The following is a 21,535-nucleotide window of genomic DNA, read 5'->3' as shown; positions in this document are numbered from 1 at the left end:
TACTTCTCATTCTCATACAGCTCCTTTGAAATATGGGAAGATGCTCTGTTCCCTATTTCTCACAGCTGCCACAGGCATAAATGAAAGGCCATAACCCATTTCATGATCCACAGGCCAACTCTCTGAGAGGTTGTGCATGTTTATCTGCCTTTATTTTCACACAAATTGATCAAATCTGCAGTAGAAAATCACTTACGTAACTTTATTTTGCATTTTTGGCTACTCACGTATATTCTTGTTTTTACATAAACTGTCCCTTAGATGACACAAAAGCATGCGGAATGAAAAAAAAATGTGCATTTAGAAATACTAAATTGTTTCCTGTGATTAGTAACACAGGAAAAGTTTCCTTTTCTTGTATTCTTGAACATGCAGCCTGTTCTTTTGTGTGAACTTCTTTGCTGGCCAGGTAGCATGTTGCCGTACTTAAAGGAATAACTAAAAATATAGCAACGGTGATAATAATTGTAGCATGCATTTGATAGTGTCTGTGGCCAGTCACTTTACTCCTTAGTACTTACAAAGTAGACAATCAGGTAATTAACATTTACAGCTAGTGAAACTGGGGTACAAAATGCTTAACTAACTTCCCAAAAGAATGAAGACAGAGCTGAGATCTGATTCAGGAAGTCCGACTATTAGTGTCTGCTGTCTCGATGGCCACAAGCTGCTTTGCATAGCAAACTTACATGCTATGGTCACCACACCTTCTCTCATTGAAAGCAGTTAAATGACTCCAGCGCCCTTACTCAGACCACGTTCATTACACCAAGCTCCTAACTCGACGGACTCCTTCAGCTCTTCCCAGAAGCTTGCTGGCACCTCGAGAATTACTCAGACTGAGGACTGGACTGTGCACCTCTAGTTCAACAAACCCATCTGTGCCCTTTTATACTTGGAAGACTTTAAAGCTTGCTTAATTAGATAATGGGATCCTATAGTTAATGGTGCTCCTGACGGCTCTACATTTTTAAAAAAACAGAAAAAGTTAAAGACCATTATCATTCAAATTGTAAGCACTAGCAGCTTGCTTTGGCTCTGCTAATAGCCTGAAAGGAACGGAATTCAGCTAGGTACAGAGGGGAGCAGGTGTACTCAGCAGGGCTCGGGCCCAGGTATTGCAGAATTACACAATAGCACAATAGAAGTAGGCTAAGTTCAGGCTCGCCTGCAGCGCCATTGTACTACCAGAGTGTCTTCATTCACGGGGAAGGTGATCCTGGGCTCAGGGGTCCGGCACACTTCCTAACTGTGGAGACTTGGGAAGTAGGACACAGGCGCTCTCTCTCTCTCTCTCTCTCTCTCTCTCTCTCTCTCTCTCTCTCTCTCTCTCTCTCTTTCTCTGGCATGAGCCCAGGCTCACTCAAGCTGCAGTTCACAAGTATACATGGTGTTCATTCTGACCAATGACTCCTGCATAAGGGGAGTCAGTCGTTGGCCCAGAATCAGGCCTCGAGATGCAGTCTTCAACTTGAGAAAAAACTTAATTTTCCCAGTTCCTTACTGAAGTATTTTGTTGCTATACTTCAATAGACAGACATTTGAAAAATAGAAACATAACTGAGAGCAAAGAGTCTCAGCTGTGTCTGGAAGAAAAGAAAAGAGTGTTCTGTGACAAGTCACAAAACTGAAAATCAGACAGATAAGAGGAGGGACCTCTTCTTTATGGACTTCAACAATCCTACTGAATTTCTTTTTTCTTCTTTCTTTTCTCCATTTCCCTCAATGTTTCTCATTTATTTCAAAAATCCAATCCAATTACAGCATTTTAGCCAGAAATCCATTCACTGTTAAAAATTACAAAAGATTACTATAAAATAATGAAATGCTCACTTTTATACTTATGTATGCGCACACACATATCAAAACACGATCTTGGAAAAATATTGAGACTGATGATTCTTTAAAGTGTTTTGGGATCAGTTCTTCATCTCCTATTAGTTATACAGTCACAACTGTCTAAATCTTATGAACTAAAGATTAGGTAACCCAGAAATAAAAACATGTTCTAAATCTTATGAACTAAAGATTAGGTAACCCGGAAATAAAAACATGTTCATTTGCCACAGAGTTATTTCAAAATGAGGTGAATGAGTTAATATATTCATCACATGTAACACCTTTGAGTACAATAGATGTTTATTATTACCAACTGTTTTGATAATCACTCTTTTTAGGTCATTAATAAAAGAGTCAACCCACCATGGATCAAACACATGGCTTACATCTGGATAAGCTGATCATGACATCACCTGTTTGTCATACAGAAATAATAAAGGATGAAATTTTATAATTTATGACAACATAGATTGATCTATAGGAAAATAAACCAAGCACAGAGGTAACACATGGTCTCATTCGTAGGTGGAATTATAAAGAGTTGACTCCATAAAAGGAGAGGGTAGAATACGGATTATCAGATGATGGGGAGTCAAGTGAGACTGACAGGCGCAACGTTACAAGTAGATGGGAAGAAACTTAGGACTAGTGTTCTGCTATGCAGTGAGGGGATTATAATTCATGGTAATGAGTTGTGCATTTCAAAATAAACAGAAGAGAGGTCTGTAACTGTTCTCACAAGACAAGATGGCTGTATGAGGTTATATGTATGCTAATTACTCTTGATAATCATAGGGATCAAATCATCACACTGAAATCCATAACTGTGTCTCACAATTGCATGTATACCATGAGTCGCCAACCAGCTTGGACATGCTAATTTCTCAATAGACAGTTTGGGGAAGATATTATGTGGGGTTTTTTTTTTCCAGTCAAATTACCAGGTCCTAAAAGTGCTGTTTCCAGTGCTGTTCACTGGAGAAGGAACTGAAATTTAGCTGAAGGGGAAAGGAGATGGAGATATGGAGGGTGTGATACAGAACAAATAGAAAATAAGAGCAAGCACTGGATGGTGTGTTCTAAGAAAGTACAGCATCAGTGAAGATGTCATAAACATGTTCAAATGCTTGCAGTATTGTCATGCTCCATGCTGCTCTGAGGAGATAATCTCACACTCATGGCTGAAGTCGGTGTTTTCAAAACATGTTCAAGACACTCGTGGTGTCCCAAAGAGCCATCTCTCATGGATTCTCTGAATTACAAATGAGGATTATTGACTAGTACATATACTATTATTTTTATGATGATACCAAAAAGCAATTTTGTCTCCCTCACTCTCTCAGTAGTAAATGATCTTTGTAGAAAGATAAAGCATCTCACGCGCAGGAAGCTGGGTAGGAAAGCAAGTGTGGCATCCTGGCACTTCTCTAAGCAGAGAGTTTAAAGAAGAAGAAGAAGAAGTTGGAAGAATGCAAGGCATGGTGGCACACGCCTTTAATCCCAACACTCTGAAGGCAGAGGCAGGCGGAGCTCTAAGTCTGAGCCCAGCCTGGTCATCAGAGCGGTTCCAATCTGCCAGAGCTACACGGGGAAACTGTGTCTGGAAATAAAAAACAAGCAAATAAAACCAAAAAAGCTTGTAATAACTGCAACACTAAGTCTACAAAATGTTTTTCATATGTTTGTCATTTCTATTAGTGCATATTGGGTCTATTATTATTATTATTATTATTATTATTATTATTATTATTATTATACTATTTTAACTGTTGTCCTTATGGTAAAGTACACATTATGCACTCAGAAACTGTAGAATCCACAGTTGTGTTTGAGGATGAAACTGTTTTGAAGACTGTTCAAGGAATCCTGCCTAAAAGGTCTGAGAGCCTCAGGTCAGATTTTGAAAATATGAATTTCAATTCATTTGAGTAGTTGACGGATTCTGACTGGGTCTTTTACCATAGCCCCTGGAAAATGTTGGAATAGTGAGGCTGGACGGGAGAAACCTTACAGACATTGACCCTGATGGCTGGCCTCTTAAGATTTCTTTCAACTCCACCATGAAAGAAATCCAAAAAGATAAGGCGTTTACTAAATGTATTGTTTTCAAAGACTTGGTGTGAAAGTTAGCAAATAGGCATCTGTGGTTAGAGGTGGGAGATTGAGGGGAGAGCGGCAGGTGCAGAACCCGAGGGCGGCAGGATGTCGCAGAACCGGACGGCAGCAGGATGCCACAGTTTGAATCATCCTACGATCTGTAGCTTCAAGATGGACAGCCTCATGAGCCACGGAGGCGGGGAGGAGTCATCAACATTTTATTGTGGGCTCCCTTCTTAGGAAGAAGGAGAATGGGGTCTAGGTTACCCTTATGCATTTGTGCCTTCCAGAAGCTCTAAGCGAAGACTCTTCCAGAAAGATGAACACAAGCACAGACAGCCTCAGGCCTCGCCTCAGCAGAAAACCTCGTGACCTCGGGCCGTTGCCGTGAGTCTACCACACCTGGTCCTCAGATGCATATTTATCTTTTACACAGCTTCATATAAAATTTTTACCACAGCGTGTAACATGTTCACAGAAGAGGAAATGTAAAGGATAATGACGAGTGTTAAAAATACATCTGCAGCTGGAGAACCAGCTCAAACCAGAGCGCATGCTCAGCAAGTATGAGGCTGCGAGCTCAGTCAAAAGCATCTCAAAGAGGAGAAATACAAAACACATTAGGAGTCAACAAGAATTCAGGAGCAATAACACACATAACAGTTAATTAAGCAAGGTAACATGTTTCTTATGATGAAATTTAATGTGAAGGGGCAATTCAAATTTATGCTAGGAAGAACTGAGGCAAGCAGTTTTTTGCAAAGCCATTTGCCAGGATTTATGAAGAAGCCTCAACTTTTTCTAGTCTTTCACACAAATTTTCCAGGTCTAGAACTCAGTCTTAGATATTAGACTCTCTCTCCTACCTCCCTCTCTCTCTCTCACACACACACACATACAGACAAGTGTTTAGATTTTAAATTTACGGTTAAAATAGAGTCTGAATTTAATTAAGCATATAATTTAAGTACCAACAATAATTGAACTACTTCTGTCTAGTTATGAAAGAAATGCTACCATGCATGTCTAAGGGTCAACGGTATGGGAAAGGTAGGAACATCTGTATCCACTCAGGAAGAGGGCGGAGGTGGGAGACAATGGCCCTTGAGCAGCAGCTCTAACTGGTCAGAGGCTGAGTGAAGCCACCCACTGGAGATCTGGAGCTGGGGAAACGCCTAAGAGACAGAACTCAGCAAAAAAGTGGACTTCTACAGACTTCTGGTATTTCTGTGTTGGTGGGAATTGAGCAAAAATACAAGCAAAAAGATTTCTCATAGTGTTGTGTAACTTCTGCTTCCGGACTCAGTCAGAATCGAAAAGCAGCCAGAGAATTTGAAATGAAAGCACTATTTGTTGAAGTTATAAGTGATTTTGCCTAGTAAATGGGGGCATACACACATACAGTTCACCTCAAGTGTGTGTATGATTTTAGGGCAGTATTTACAAGAAACTATTTTTATTTAAATGAGAGTGGTTGATTAACAAGAACACTTGGGTAATTTTCACTCCCTAGTAATTATATGTTTTAGATCAGAGCATATACTTCATTTTATGGAAAAGCTAAACCAAAGCATTTAACGTGAACGTGGATACACATATATGTACTCTGAGTAACATGTTCTTATTTCATCCTGTGGTGGACCTTACACATCCTATAAACACAAACAACAGAACTTCCATTTTAAGCAAAATCTATTCTGTTTCCCTTTTCTGGACTCATCTCCCTGTCTAATATTCTTCTCTGTTATTCGAAGGCGCGCGTCTGTCCCCTTTAATGATTTCTAGTCACAGGATGTGGTGCCTCCATTTCAACATTCATCTGGAAGACTGTGAACAGTGTCTGAGCTCTCAGCTCCCACCTCACAGAAACTAGACTTCCTTATGTACCCACTCTGCAACCCGCCTCCATGACGTGACTTTCTTGCAAAACACAATGTCAGTGAACTTCCTCAGGGAAGGTGGAGCAATGGATAAGAAAGATAGCCCTGTGCTGCATAACAGAGTTCTACACACTGGCTGCTTGGTCTGGCATCAGCTGCCTGCCGGGGACCTAAGATGCCTCAGTGGCCCTAGAGCAGACCACTGTGCCTGTACCAGGCCCTCATCCTGTAGTAACAGGTACCAGGACCAGGAAGGAGCAGTGAATAGCAAGGGCAGAGGTAGGAAAGAAAGAAAAGCAACAGTATTTTTTAATTTAAAAACTGGAGATAACAGATCCTGACTTCTTCCATTTGCAAAGAGTAGAAACACATCTCTAACCATTAGTGTTTTCTGTCCTAACAAACATTATTTGAAATCGTTACCTACATGGTTGCAGGGATCTCTTTTAAAGAGAACTCTGCCCAGTGGATACTTATGACTTAGAGCCTCTCTCTGAAACAACAGCAAACTGCCTTTAGCTCACACAGTTGTGGGTGTGTGCATAATTCTCCCAGGCAACACATGGTAATACTGACTTGTCAGCCCACTCTCATTTACCTTTGTAACTGATAATATTCTCACCTGTAAATGTTGCTGAACTCTTGAGGTTTTTATAAATGATGTGATGCTCCCTTTGAACCCTGAACACAGTACTCAATAAACTCCATGCAAATGTGTCATTTAGAAGCAGTGATATCCATAAAAGAGATTCCCATTCCTTCCTATCCCATTATATGTTGTACAAAAAAATGGATTTGACTATACCTATGCAATACAAACTCAATGAAGTAAAGGAGAAATAAGCCATGAAAACAAAAGACTACTACACTGAATTAATTGAATTGTTTTGATAGATCAATTTCATTATGATTTCTCTTTAAGACAAATTTCCTCCAGTGTTCATGTATCTGTAACTCATCATAACTTTAACCAAGAAATAGTAGGTATTTGTAATTTTAATTTTAATATTTGTTATTTTCTATAAAATGCAGTTTTACTTTTATTAAAATGCTCCTGTTATACACACATTCATCTGGACTTCCTGAGACCTTCCTTCACCTCGTTTTCTCAGGTTACAGAGCTTATTGTTTTATTCTCTGATACCAGGGAAGTGTGGTTGAAAGGAAGAAAGAGGAAAGGAAATTAAAATGTCTTTCGAGAAGGGCTTAACCAAAGGACTGAACAACACTACTGTGTTTTAACAACTGAAGCTACCTGCATAAAGTCTCACCAACACAACTGCCTTCACATGAGCTCACCAAGGCCAGCAACAGAAGAGTCAATGTATATGGGGTAGCGGGCACCCGGTCTCAGCCCTAAGCAAAGAACTACAGGCAATGCTGAGAACAGGGGAGAGAGCCTTCTCCAGGGAACAACACACCAGTAGGTTATCTAGTACCAAATAGTCAACTCTGAAAGCATACATAAAAATAACATTACACAACTGAGCAGGGTATATTTAGAAAATTAAATGTACACATACATATACCCATGTACCAACAATTCATGGAAAAACGGGCCAGGAATTTGAAAGAGCAAGGATAGGTACATGGAGGGAAGGAGGAGATGAGGAAATGATGTAATTATATTATCATCTCAAAATTCAAAGAAATAATAAAATAAAGGTTAGTAAATTGGTACAGTTGTAAAGCAAAACATCAGTTTAAAAATAGAAAATGTATAGTGGTATGTCGTCACAAAACCAAAATTTGTACTGAGAATTTGTAATAGTTTATATATTATACACACCTTTATTTTTCTTTTATTTACTATAAAGTTAGAGAATAAATAAGAGAAAAATTTTAACTATGAGTTGACTGTTGCAATCCACCCACCAAACTTATCAGAATGGAGGAGTACAAACTATGAGGTTTGGAGGTTGTTTTTCTATTCTTTTTCCTACATAAAAAGAATTTTAATCTGATCCATGTGCCATCATTATTGTGAACTTCTGGACATTTTAACAACATTTCGATGGACCTTAAATCAATTAACACTATAAAGGAAAACATCTGTAGCCCTAATGTTTTTCAATGTAGCTCCCAATATTTTTTAAAGAAATTTTAAAAAATGTCCTTAATTTGAAAAGCCATTGAAAACGCCACAGTTAACTGCGAGTTATGACAGCCGTTATTAGACTCTGGCCACTTTCCCAACAAGCATGAAGCACACATATCTCTGTAAGAGGATAATTAGAAAAGCCAGGGGAGGAAGTGACCCTTTCCCATCAGATCCAGGTGTTCAGTCCATTAAATGGTGGCCAAAAGTAACGCGCACATTCTGATCTCCCTAGAAATGTGACTGTCGAAGGAAATTCCCAGCCAAAAGAGGTTTGTAAAATGAGGTTTGTTTTACGTTTGTTTTAAAATTACTAAACTTTCTGTTTCAACTTAATATATGGGGATAGAGTCATAGATAATTAAAATATAGGCCTATGAGTGTGGTTTTCTGTTTGCCAAAACTACATTTATGTGACTATTTCCTTCTAAGTTATAGTAATCTTGTCTTTGATTAAATGATACATCTACGAGAAGTTCTTTTCCTTATGAACACTGACCAAACATAGACTGGCTTTGTACAAAACTGTGCTTTGTAAGTTGCATTCATCATTTTTTTTACTGTTGTTCTTTAGCAAATACAGATGCCTTTCAAAACAGATTGATTTAAAAATAGGAATCTGCATAAAAATAGCTGGACATTTAATTTTTGATTTAAATAATAACACATCAGCTATTGATTGTTTTTAAAGCAAGATTTCACCTTACAGCCTAACTCTTGAAGAACTGAGTAAAAGCTACACATATTAGTAGTAGTGGCAGAATTCCAACCACTTTATAAACTTACAAACACTTAATACTGTGCTATCTTTTGTACCTCCCATCCGTTACCCTTATGAAATGCTTTCACACTGATTTTCTGTAGTCACCCCAAATTTAAAAGTATAAATATTAAAACAGATGCTAAGAGAATGGATCCCATTAAAAGAATGAGGAAAGGAATTTGTGTTTGGGCATTGTATACACCTATTTTCTTACAAGTTGACTGAACTACATGGGAAGCTATGTGTAATTAAATGGACATGAATAGAAAATATCTCCAATTTTACAGCACTCCCGGAAACAGAATGTGACAAAACTGGCACACTTAGACTTGACTGCTCGAACAATTTTTATGATCTCGTTCCCCATCTTTGAAGTCCTCCTCGTGCTGTATCCAACTTGTTTCGCTTCCAGAGCTTTGAGGCGCCACGGGTCTTTGATCTCCCACTGGCCATCCTCCATGTTGGTTTTTCCATGCCTTCTAGCTGCCCTCACAAACCACTGTCTATGCTCAGAAAAGGGAAAATCTGCTCTTTCAAAGGCTTTGGTGACTTCCTCTTCTACGTCAACCTGGAAGTATCTGGGAGGTTCCATCTGGGCTGAGACTACCACCCAGCATGGGCCGTCCACAGCTGTTCACAATTATAGAGATATACGCCTCTATCATTTCAACAGAATGATATCTCTCCCTCCCACTTTTACCCCTGGACCAAAAATGTAGTGCTGGTGCGCGTGTTAGAGCTAACGCTTCTGGGGACAGATTGCTCGCATTTCCTAACCTTACATTTACGCTACCATGCTTATGCAGTGCAGGTTTTTCTACTTTGCAGCAATCACACTCTCTGGTGCACAGTTGGCACACCCTGCATGTGCGATGCTCTACTTCTCAGACACTGGACTATTTGTCTCCCTCCATCCCTCCTCATTCATTCGCTGCCCTGATTATTCTTTCAGACAGGGCTGCAGCAGATGTGCCCAGGTTGCCCCTTTCTGGCTCTAGGAAAATTAAGAGCAAAAAGAGAAAACTGCATTACTTTCTCTCCAGTGTCCCACTACAGACATCACAGACAACTGGCGAGGCATCTAGTGTCTGCTTTCAACTTAATAAAAACACAACAAACAAAATAAGTGACAAAAAAACACTTATATCACTCATTCCTTTGAGTTTGGACACATGTGGTTTCCCTTATTGAAATGAATGGCCAAGGGCCTAGAGGCTTAGCTCAATGGTAGGGTACTTGCCATGAGTACTTAAGGGTCTAGGTTTTGATTCCAAGCAATGGCAGATTGCAAATGAGTGGATTTAAGTAATTTGTCGAGAAGCAGGCATACTCAGCATTACTTCCCTTTCCCTATTTATTCTTCCTCAATTTTAGTATTTAATATTAGAGCAAGGAAAATTAAATAGAGATATTTCCTTTTAGAATATCCTACTGGCACACTAAATATTGTTATTTCCTTTGAGAATATGGCACTGGCCCATTGCCTACTTATCTGGAGACGTAAGTCGAAGAATTACTCATATTGGGGGCAACAAAGTACCACTGTAAAATGATGAGATGTTAGGAGAACTCTTCTTTTTCCTCAAAAAGTTATCTTTCTCATCAACTAGTTACCAGTGAAGACGAAAACAAGTTGTACTTAAATAAAAACTCAAAAAAACAAACAGGCCAAATTCTACCATGACTGAAGTCAAAAGGATGCCTGTCTCATGTTAGTCACCCGACTAAGGGCTTATTCCCATGGGCACTATTCATCAAGGGTTTTAGTGTCTATCTAACACCTGTCAACTTGATAGTCAATTGGTTTCCAAATTTTTCACCAAAAAGGAAAATTTAAAATTTGATATAGAAACAACCTTTTAAACAATAAGAAGAACAACAATGACAACAAAGCTCCAAGTCACCAGTAAAAGGTATTTTTTTTAACTATTTTAACTAGAGTGCATGAAAATAAAACACAGACCACAGAAGGGGATGCCATGACTCCTCTGCCTCACCTTCAAGAAGGGACAGGATTTGGGAATTTTATATGCACTTAAGTGATGTATCAGTGCACACCAGCAGATGTTCTAAGTCCTTCACACTCATACAAGGCAAATTCATTTTCCTTTCCTCACTGACTGTCTTGTTTCCCCAGCAGTCCTCTTCAGCATCATTTTCCATGTTCATGTCCCTTTCCTGAAGCTACTTTTCTCAGTTCTATGTAAATCTCTCTCTCCCCCAACACACACACACACACACACACACACACACACACACACACACACACACACCAAATCTTCCTGTTCTGATTTATTTACATTTGACCTGTTTTCTTTACAGCATCCTGGGTAGTGTAGTTAACCAATAAGATTGGATAGTCCTCTTCTTAAAGATTCCAAATGGCATCTTCTCAGCATACTCAGGTTGAATTCTATTTGTTTTGTTTTGTTTTGAGACAGCGTCTTACTATGTAACCCTGGCTGACCTGTAACTCATTATGTAGACCCAACTGGCCTCAAACTCTTAGAGATCTGCCTGCCTCTGCCTCCCCAGTACTGGTTTGAAGGTGTGCACCATCATGGCCCACTTATGGAGAACTCTATACTTGTCTCCTGTTCCTCTTTCTGCTCACCATGACACTGCACTTGACCTTTCTGTGCCTTAAACACATTACTTTGTTTGCTTTAACCAAAGGACCGTTGTGCGTGCCAAACTCTAATCACCTCATATTCTTCTTCATGTCAGTTGACAAGTGGCTCCATGACGTGTCCTCAAGGAGGTCATCCTTGACTATTGCATTTAAAGAAACAGGCACTCCTGCATCTGGCCTTCTCCCATATTACACCATTGAATGGTTGCTATAGCCCTTATTAACATGTGACCATTTCTCAATCACTTCCCCTTTCTCATATGTGATCACCCTTTGCATGGAAGTGGTGCCTTTTCTTCTTTAGAACAATTTCCTCACTCTGAAAGCAACTGATTCAGCGAATAGATTATCTCACTTAGTATTTCCTGCTATTATTCCCATTTCATGCCTGAAGAAACTGAGATCTTGATGTGTAATTTCCAGTTTCCAGGCAACAGGGCTACAGGAGAATTTAGGTTATATTTTAAGACTGACTTTGCCTGTACATGATTGAATCTGATGTTACCACCCTCTAGTCTGTGCTAGCATGCTTAGCTCCCAGACACTGCCCTCTGTTTATCTGCTATCCTTCTGACACTCCCTCTCACAGTCAAGACCCTGAATCAACCACTAAGTGGTTATTAGTCATTGTATGTTTTTTAACCACTAAACTATCTCTCCAACCCTCTATTATATGTTGTATTCATATCTAAAGTATCCATAATAAAATTCAGGTCATAACAACCCAGGTATTGGAAATGAGACATATTCAAGATTTATAGGGTATAAGTTCACACTTGACCTTAGAGGTAAGAAGGGTGTTTAGAAATCCATGTCGAAAAAGTCAACATATGTGACTTACAATTTTCTGATGGGCAATCTGCATTTATTATATTAAGGCATCAGTAAATACATTGTTTCCTTGCTTTCCCGGAAGCTGAGCCAGCCTGTTTCTAGAGTGGAAATGTGGGCAATGTGGCTGTGGGATGTATCTGCTGTGCTTGGGGGTGACTGTGGAAAAATGAGCTGGTGCCTGTACTTCCTGGAGCAAGATGAGAACACTGTGTGTTTTCCATGATCAAAGTACTGAACAAAGGTCAAATTACTTCCCTTGCACTTCAAAACAAAAAAGAATTAGACACTCGAGTAAATTACTCAGTGCCTCTCACTTTGTGTAATCTCAAAAACAAGTTAAATGGGGGGAAAATCCAGTATTTTCCTCATATACCCACCATTAGAAAGACTCAACCCTGTCCTCTCCCAGCCTCCTATGTTCTCATCACATTACGTTTGAATCAGCTAGGAAACACATATTAATCAAAGATGCTTTTTGCCCATTTCAACAGAGTTGAATCTCAAATGAGTTAGATGTTGCCAAAGATGTACAAGAGACCCAGTGAGCAATGGTGCGTGGAAAGAGCTAAACCAAGTGGCTGGACCTGTGACCCATGCTGCGCATGGAGGAGCTCTCCTCCTGCTGTGTTTTACATATGAACACTGTCAGCCTCCAAGTACCTGGCTACCAAGCTGGAACCATAGTAAGACTGACTGAATGCTAAACAAAAAGACTGATAAACAGACAGACCCCAGGTAAAATGGAAGTCTTCCTGTCTCCACCCCCAGCCCTAATCTGTGACTCGCTAATGACTGTGTAATGGTAATCTGGAATGCCCATAAAGCTAGGAGCTGCTTATGTGGTAGGAAAAAAGATGTCTGTCTTCAGACTTTTCTCCATGTAAGTACTTTCTGCTGAAAAGAAATCACAAAACAAGTATGGCAAATCCCAGTGGTTGCCCAGTTCCTTTTAGTGTCTCTCATTTTTTTTCCCATTAAGCATGCAATCATCTGTACAGATGCTGGGGGTTCTAGAACATCTTCCACTCAAGTGTCTACACACATACACAGAAAAAAAAAATTCAGTTGCCCTGGCATCCTGAAGACAGTTTACAAAAGTAGGAGAGATGAGTATTGCTAATTTGTTTATTGAGTAGTATATCTTAAAATAGTGAGTTGAAATGTATTTATAAAAAGTTATCACCACCAATAATTATCTTCAGCAAAGTACGTTACTGCTTTGAGTAAGAACTGTTGAGTCTAGAGTGGGAAACGGAGGACTCATAATCTCGTCTTAGCCAACATGCTGCTGATCACAGACTTCATGTGGACTGGTGAAAGGCATGATGTTCATGGGCGCTGTGGGGAGAATTCAGTCACCCAAATCTGATTCATCAGATTCCAGATTAAATAAATGAATGGATTGAGTTGACCTAGTTAAGTGAAATACTGAAGAATATTTTAGATCTTGGGTGCCAATAATCTACTTCTCTTTGTTTGGGAAATCTCACCTTCATTTCATTTTGACTCTGTTTATAGCTGTATTTCTCAATTTGTCTGAAACAATAACGGTTTACTCAGAGAAATGAGAGAGTTTTATTTATAGCATGTAGTATAAAGAGGGAGCATATAATGTTAGCGTCTGCACAATTTCTTTTATTTGTTGACATTCCTACCACGTAGGAAATCTCAGAGCAATTTACATAAACAACAATAATAAAAGGGCAGGATTCAAATTATTCATATGTCTTGGTAAGCGCTGTATACACACAGAGCAGGGTCACAGGGTCACATTCAGAGACCACCCAACCATTCATAGAGCAAGTACCACGGACTGATCAACCGTGGTAAATAAGAAAGAATCCGGTGATGGCTACAGGGGATTTGTAGGTCCAGAGAGAAAGAAGGAGAAGTGGGGCACATAGATGGAGAGGAGGAAAGGCAGAAAAGAAGAGAGAATGCTCCTAGAGACTCCCCACAGGACAGACCGGCATAGAATGGAGTGGAGAGGGGGAGTCATTACAGGTCTATGACACTAGAGCTAAATTTTGAAGATCAATTATAATTTGCTCACTTAAGGAAAAAAAAGCCCACACAGATTAAAGGAAAGCATGGCCAACCTTTGAGAGACAAAGACATTTTTCTTAGAAGAATTCAAGTTAGAATAATAAAGCCCCAGATGTGCAGACAGTTCAACAAAACTTGTGTCCACAGTGCTAATTGCTTTCATTTTTATTAAATGCAAGGAGCCACAGAGGGATGCTTTGGCACTTCCTATCCATCGTATTCTACTGTGACGCTGTTCTTTAGTCCCTGCTCCACTGAGGAATAAGGGCCTAGTGTAAGGTACAGAAGCTAATCAGAATGCTATACAAATGAGTGATCATTGATCAAACTGATTCTAGCTGATGCAAGAGCAATCTTACAAATGACATTCCCATTGGCTACCAAGAAATAGCTAAACTTCTTTCTTAAAAGAAAAAGAAAAACTCAAGATGCATCTGGCTGAAGGGACTCTCACCTCACCATGTGACCAGGAACTAATCCCTCAGATGCTTCCCAGTGCTCGCACTGTCCCAGACTAGTTTGAGAAAACAGGAAGAAATTGGATTTTGTTGTACTGCACGTGACACTAAAACTCCAAAATAAAGTTTAAAAACTAACAGTGGCTAAAAGAACACTTAAAAAGTGCTTATTGTTAAGAATTAGACCATTTTTCAATTACGTTTATTCATAAAACTAAATTCTGGCTAAGGCTATGTGCACAAAATCCAATGATCACTGCAACTTTTAGTTTTGTGTATTTGGATATTACATATCAACAGATATGATATGATGCTGCCAAGTGAAAAATCTGCAATGTTTAATTTGTGTTTTGTAACCCTCTCTAAGAAGTCCCATCTGTGTGCCTTACTGATCCTTCAGTGTTAGGCAACTGCTATGGGGTTTGTTGTCCAGTACCGAAAAACTAATAGTTTGCTTGGACAGAAATTGAGTTCATCACAATTTCTTTCTGCGTGAATAATTTGATAGACAATGTCTTTATTAATATCATATACACCAACAAAATGAATCATCCTGGTAGATACACTATTTGTCTACTCTGATTAGAGTCGACTATCCCACTAAATGGAGAGAAATGACTCTCAGGCACTTGGCAAACTTTGCGTGTCCAGTATCTCCCATTCACCTTTAAAGGGAACCCCAGACCAGCAACATGAACACTCAAAACAGTGTTTACCAAGACTGAGCCACAGGTTAACGCTGCTACATATGTGCCTTTTCCTCTTCCTTCCTGACTCCCCTTCCTGGGGGCATCTTTCTCTGAAGAATGAACCTCATCAGCAAGATCCTAGCAAGAGACTTTCAAGGGAAAATAGTCTCAAGACATGTATTTCTAAGAAGTCAGGGATATTCTTCCCAACAAGAAATCAAATAGATATGAAAGAGGTAATTAGCAAAGAAGGATCAAAGTGTAAACACATTAATTAAAAATAAATTAATGCAACCATAACAAAATTTCTATTTCCACTTTCTCAGTTTGCCTTTTAATTGCTTTTATTTACTATTTTTTTCTTTCTGGCCTTCCTCTCTGAGGTTTCCCCTTCCCTGTCCACACCTTTCCCCCTCCTCTCCCTTCTTCCCCTCTTCTCTACAGTCATCAGCATCATTATCTACAGTGTTATCAAGGAGTTCCATAAGATACTTACAAACTAACCAGATCTCAGGTAAAAAATTCAGATATAGAGTTTCAGAAAGATATAATACATAGTTTCTGCTTTCATGTAGGGTACAGGCAGTTAAAAAACACTGACTCATTTATCTCCGTCATCATCACAATAATTGAAATAATCCTTGACAGATTCCAGGAAAAAGTGGTAGAAAGTGTCAGAGGGATGTTATGGAACCTTAAAGGCCTGGGGGGCATAGGGAACTTGATGTTGAAACTACACACACACACACACACACACACACACACACACACACACACACACTTGTTCTTTTTAAATCAGTCATGGAAAATATGGGAAATGGAAAGAGAAGGAGGGGAAGGGAGGAGAGGGGAAAGAAGGAAAGGGGATGAGAAGGGAGAGGAGGGGAGGAGGGGAGGAGAGGGGACAGGACAGGATGGGAGGAGGAGAGAGGAGGAGAGAAAAGGGGAGGGGAAGCTGTTCAGGAAGAGGAGTGTGAAATAGAAGAGGGGACAAAGAACAACACCCGCTATTTGCACACATGGCCGAAGCAGTGTCATGATTGTGTATAGTACATGCTGATACTTTAAAAACAGAAAATACAACTAATGAGGAAATCTCAGGATCTCGCCCCCCCGCCCCAGTTTTAATACTTTAAATTATATGAAGAAAGTATGAGATTCATACCGGAGGAAAAAAAATCTGTCACATGTTACAGACTATGGAATTGAGATCTCAACAGACGGATTTTTTTTTTAAGCTGTCTGTGGAACACATGCACGAATGCACTGCAGAAAAGAGCTCTTCCATGTCTGAAGGACTGGTTTGGAGGCTGGAAATAAGCTCCAAGGCACTGAGGGGAGGGCGCAATCAGTCTGGACTGAGGAAAACTTGCCCTGCTGAAACACTGTACTCACAGAACCACAGTACTGAGCAGCTAAGTATGTGGAGAGCCCAACAGGCAGACAGGAGAGATGACAGCATAAAAAAGGCACCGTGTATACATGTTATGTGTGCATATCTACATGTATGTATGTGCACACAAAGAATGTAAAAACATCAACATGCAACGCTCACTGCTTGTCATGTTGGGAAGACACCGAATTGAATAAGGAAGACAGCACACCACTCTGATCCTAAGCTCAGAGTGCCCCGCAGGAGAAAGGAACCCCCATTTCTAATCCACCTTTCTTTCCTCTAACAAACACTTTTCTCACTGGAGCAACAAGAGTCACAGAAAACACTTTAGCAGTTCACAAAAAGTAAATAAATAGTAAGTTGCCATTTCCATAGCCCAGGCTCTCCTGTTATTTTCAGAACTTAGTAGGAGTGGTTGTCAGATTCAATAAATACTTTATATCAAATGCATGCAGTGAACAAGGCCAAGTACATATTTGTTACATTACAACTTTAATGTTGATGGAAAATTAAGAATTGTGCTCAGGAAGTGAGTTTTCACTGTTCTGACTCATAACAGAACTCACTGCACACTCTTAAGGGCACAACCGAAGGTGCTGTTAGCCGTTAGCTGATGGGTGGCAGACAGGCCTCGGATTAGGACTTCATTAGCGGCAGAAACCCTGCACCCTTCCCGCACTCTCTACGCCATCCATATGCCCTAGAACTAGTCACAACTTTTGTACAAGCATCCTGTGCCCAACTGTTGTGGCAAAGGGTCACAGAGCAGGGGAATCAGAGACATTTTGTACATATGAACACAGCGTCACTGTTGGCCTGGAAGAATTTATTTGACATTGGTTTATGCAGATTTTAGGGGTTAAATAACATGCTGAAGTGGTGTGAATTTTCCACTGATGCCTCATTTCTATTTTACTGTTCTTCTTTGTTTTTCTAAACCACGTAATAAAAAGCTGCTGCCTAAAATTTTATTTCCTATAGCTACTGAATTAATTTAACATGCAAAGATAAAATAAGTAGATATCCGAGTCATTTGTTTCTTAATAAAAAAATGTACACTTCAAAGCTTTAATAAATTCAAATAATAAATTTGCAAGTGTATAAACTGAGTCTAAAATGTGTCTAGAAATGCTAAACACCATTTTCTAATACAAATGGTTATTGTATCAATATATTTTCAAAAATAAGCACACATGTTAAGAGAGACTACAAATGTTTTGTAGAGAAGTATTTACCCTTGGTGCTTTGGGAGCAATTGTGGTAAACCTGATCTTTTAAAAATCTTTCTATCAACTACCTATCACCTATCCATCATCTGTGTAATGATTAATAATCTATTTCTATCTAGTTACTTAGAATAAAATATTTGGCAAAGTTGATTTAATGGTTTTTAGATCCCTTCATACACTCTTTGATGACAAATTCAAATATGCTTGTTCTGCTAAAAACACTAAATATCCGATTTAAAACTTTGAGGGTGATTTGCTCCAAGGCTTGAAGGTATCTTTCATACTCATTTTAAAAGAATTGATGACTTATCCTGAGAGGGAATTTACAGTGGAAGTATGTTGATTTATAATAAAATGCCTATACATAACCATAAGTTCTTCTCCATAATTTTCTTTAGAGTACAAAAATGATAGACAGACAATAACATGAGAGGTTATCTGCTTACTATGACAAAATTCTGCAGTTCTGTGTATTTTTAAAAAATAATCTTCATGTTGAAAACCTAAACCAAGCAAATTCACAACTTATCAAAGCGGATTTTTAAAATTCCTCTTTACAATTAAAAAGCAAAACAAATTTATTGTGACAATAACACCAAAAAGTTATCTCTGGCCACATTTCTTTTCCAGGCCCATAGGTGATGAAAAACATAATTTAGCCATTTGACACATTCAGCCGTTTGACACATTCAGTTATAAGTGCCCCGACTTTCAGAGGAAAGCGAGAGAGTAATAAACATAAAAAATAATAAATTTGAATTCTGATTAGCTCTATTTTTTTCCTATTTAAAAATATCTTGAAATTTCTACAAAGACTCATTGTCAATGCCTTTTGATTAAAAAAAAGGATGGCTTTAGGTTAAAAATTATAAAAAGAAATGCTATTAGTCACTTAATAATCAACAAAACTCACTGAAACAACTCAAGACATATCTATTGACCAGATCAGAAGTGTAGGAAGATCTTGAACTTAAGCAAAAAAAAAATAATAATAATACAAGAACACAGAGTTTGTGTGATTCTTCGGAATTTTAATGTTTCCCTTTTCAGTGCGGTGCTATCTAGCTATCTACCCATCACCCAGGAAGGGCAGTGGCTTTGCCAGAATTTCCACAGCAAAATTCATAAGAACCATTGTTGAGGAATTAAAATAATTCACTCAAAATGCCTTCTGTGGTAAATTATATGAAATGTTAAAATTTTTGAAAGCACCTCACACATCTGTGAGCCTTTCTGTAGCCAAGCATTCGAGACCCTATTTTAATAACCATCAACATTTGAGGAAGTCACCTCCCATCTGAAGAGACCAAAGTCGTCTCATGATTTTAAACTGTTCATACTCTGCTCAAAAGCATAAAAACTGCTTTATTTAACAATTCCTTTGACTGTCAGAGCTGCAAGTTCAGGTCTGTTGCTTTAGCGACATCCTCGAACCGTTGGCAAATAGAGAAACCAAGACTTTCCTGCTAAATTGTGCCTTCTTCCCCCAAAACAGTTATGTTTTTTAAACAGAAACGGCGTATGCAGTGTTCCTCTGAGCCACAGCCTTGACCACGGAGTAGTGGGCCTTCTTACTTTCCGTCTCCATCACACAGCATTTAAAAATATTCATTTCAAGCCAGGCTTCCCCGCAAAAGGAACAAAATACAAAGAAGTAAAAATGAATATTGAAATGCTTACCTGTGACAAACACTTCTGTGTCCAGAAAGGCGAAGCCAAAGGCCAGAAGTTTGAGCCACAAATAGATGGTCATATCTGGAGGTCAGCTGTGTCCCTAAGAAAGAGCGTGCGTCCCCCTGAAAGGCAAAATAATGGTTATCTCTCTAGAAGTTGGACTCTGTAAAGCTAACTCAAAGTAAGACTTGAACGCACACTTTGCACTGTGTCTTATCAGATGGGGAACAGGTTTCCTTCTCTGCTACCCTAAGAACAAACCACTTGCTAGCTGCTTGCACTGCTAAATGGTGATGTCAGATTCGGTTTTACTAACTTCTCCAAAAATACTGTAAAGGGTCCTCCTTGCAGGAAGTTGAAAAAAAAAAAAAAGGCGTTCAAAGTCAGTGCAATGGCTTACTTCCTTAATTCACGTATTACGCTGTTGGTAGATCTTCTCAATTTTCCTGTAAGGGGAAACAGTCTCAAACTACTTACATGTTGCTCCTTTATAATATCCTTTTGAGACAGCTTGATTCAAAATTGATACATCCATCCCCAAACCATCAATAATTTTCTTACCCAAGAGATAACAAAACAGATTCCCCATGGGTATGCCAACATCAGGGCTGGCAAGGTAATACATCTACTGAGCTGGTACGAGGCTTCGACGCTCGTTGAAGATGACCAAGTGAATCAAACTTACTTTCTGCTCTGTCTGCCAACTCCTGCTTTCTGTGATAAGGAGCTCAGGCTCAAATGATATCCCAGTCTGCTCAGCTGTGTGGCTCTCCTCTGCAACACTACTCCCACTGGACTTCAGGGGCTTCCCAGATTGTTTCTGTTTGTTTGTTTTGGTTTCATTTGGTTGTATTTGGTTTTATGCAGGCGCCATTGTGAACGGTGGCATCAGAAACCCCTTTCTGCCCAAGTGAGTTCTGCATCCTGGCTGGAATCCTCCTATATTTGGTACCACTCCTTGCTATTCACCAATGAAGGGAGAGCAAGGAAAACCAAGGATTGTCTTTCACAAGGTTAACATGTTTCTTTTTATCACAATACTTTACCACCCCCCCACACTCCTGCTCAGTTCTACATGAATACCATTTTTACATCATTTCCCCCACTCCCTGTCTTCCCAGAACCCCTCCTACGTCCAACCTACTGTTTATTCTCAAATGTATGGCCTTCTTTTCTTTAACTATTGTTGTACTACACGCACACATAACCTACTGAGTTTGTTTGGTGTTGTGTGGGTGTATGTGTGTGAAGGTCTGTGTGTAGGTGTTTGTGTCTGTGTCTATGTCCATGTGTGTCTATGTGTGTTTAGGATCGACTGTGTCCCATAACTACTTAAGGAGATCACCCTGGGGAAGATTAATTCTCACTCTCAGAATCCTTAACTACTTTTAGTGCTTCTTCTGGAGTGGAGGCCTCTGATATTTCCCCCACAAACGTTAGCAAGTCAACTGTTTGGTCATTTTTCAGGTCTTGTAAATTTAGCAAGCTGCTGTTGAGGTTTCACGAGTGTGCCTTTCCTACCATATTAAGAGACATTACCTTGCAGTGGGCTGCCTGGTCCTTTGGGCTTCCTGGTCCCATTCTTTCTGCTCCCTCTTTTATAATGTTTCCTGAGCCTTGAGTATAGGGCTGGTGTTACAGCTGCATCAATTGGGACTGGGCACCTCAAAGTCAGTTCTTCTCTGCATTTGACCGGTTGCGGCTTCCTGTAATGGTCTCTGTCTACTGCAAAGAGAAGCAAGCATCTTTGATGATGACTGAATGCTACACTTACCTACAGGTGTAAGGATTAACATTTACAATGTGTTCCATATTGTGATGGCATGCATAGTAGGTTTACCAATTTTTACCAGAATATGCCTACTGGTTTAAAAAAAAATGTCACTATGAAGTCAATTGC

The 21,535-nt window shown here is 39.4% G+C and overlaps 1 protein-coding gene across 6 annotated transcripts in view; it reads right to left on the bottom strand.

Annotated features, from left to right (window-relative positions):
* The window catches only part of Ptprc (protein tyrosine phosphatase receptor type C), a 111,690-nt gene extending 91,699 nt beyond the window's left edge, over positions 1–19,991 (bottom strand). For all 6 annotated transcript variants that reach the window (XM_085688167.2, XM_085688168.2, XM_085688169.2 and 3 more), the window contains exons 1-2: positions 19,834–19,991; positions 19,642–19,757 (exon numbers count right to left, since the gene is read on the bottom strand). In XM_085688167.2, coding sequence (XP_085544293.2) covers positions 19,642–19,714 — 73 coding nt within the window. In that variant the 5' untranslated portion in view covers positions 19,715–19,757; positions 19,834–19,991. The remainder of the gene's footprint in view (positions 1–19,641; positions 19,758–19,833) is intronic.
* Positions 19,992–21,535: the final 1,544 nt, after the last annotated feature.

The sequence above is a fragment of the Myodes glareolus genome, chromosome 5, assembly GCF_982192425.1.
Source record: "Myodes glareolus chromosome 5, mMyoGla1.1, whole genome shotgun sequence".
NCBI lineage: Eukaryota > Metazoa > Chordata > Mammalia > Rodentia > Cricetidae > Myodes > Myodes glareolus.
The sequence above is the reverse complement of the archived record's forward strand: the minus strand, read 5'-3'. Positions and strand labels throughout refer to the sequence as shown.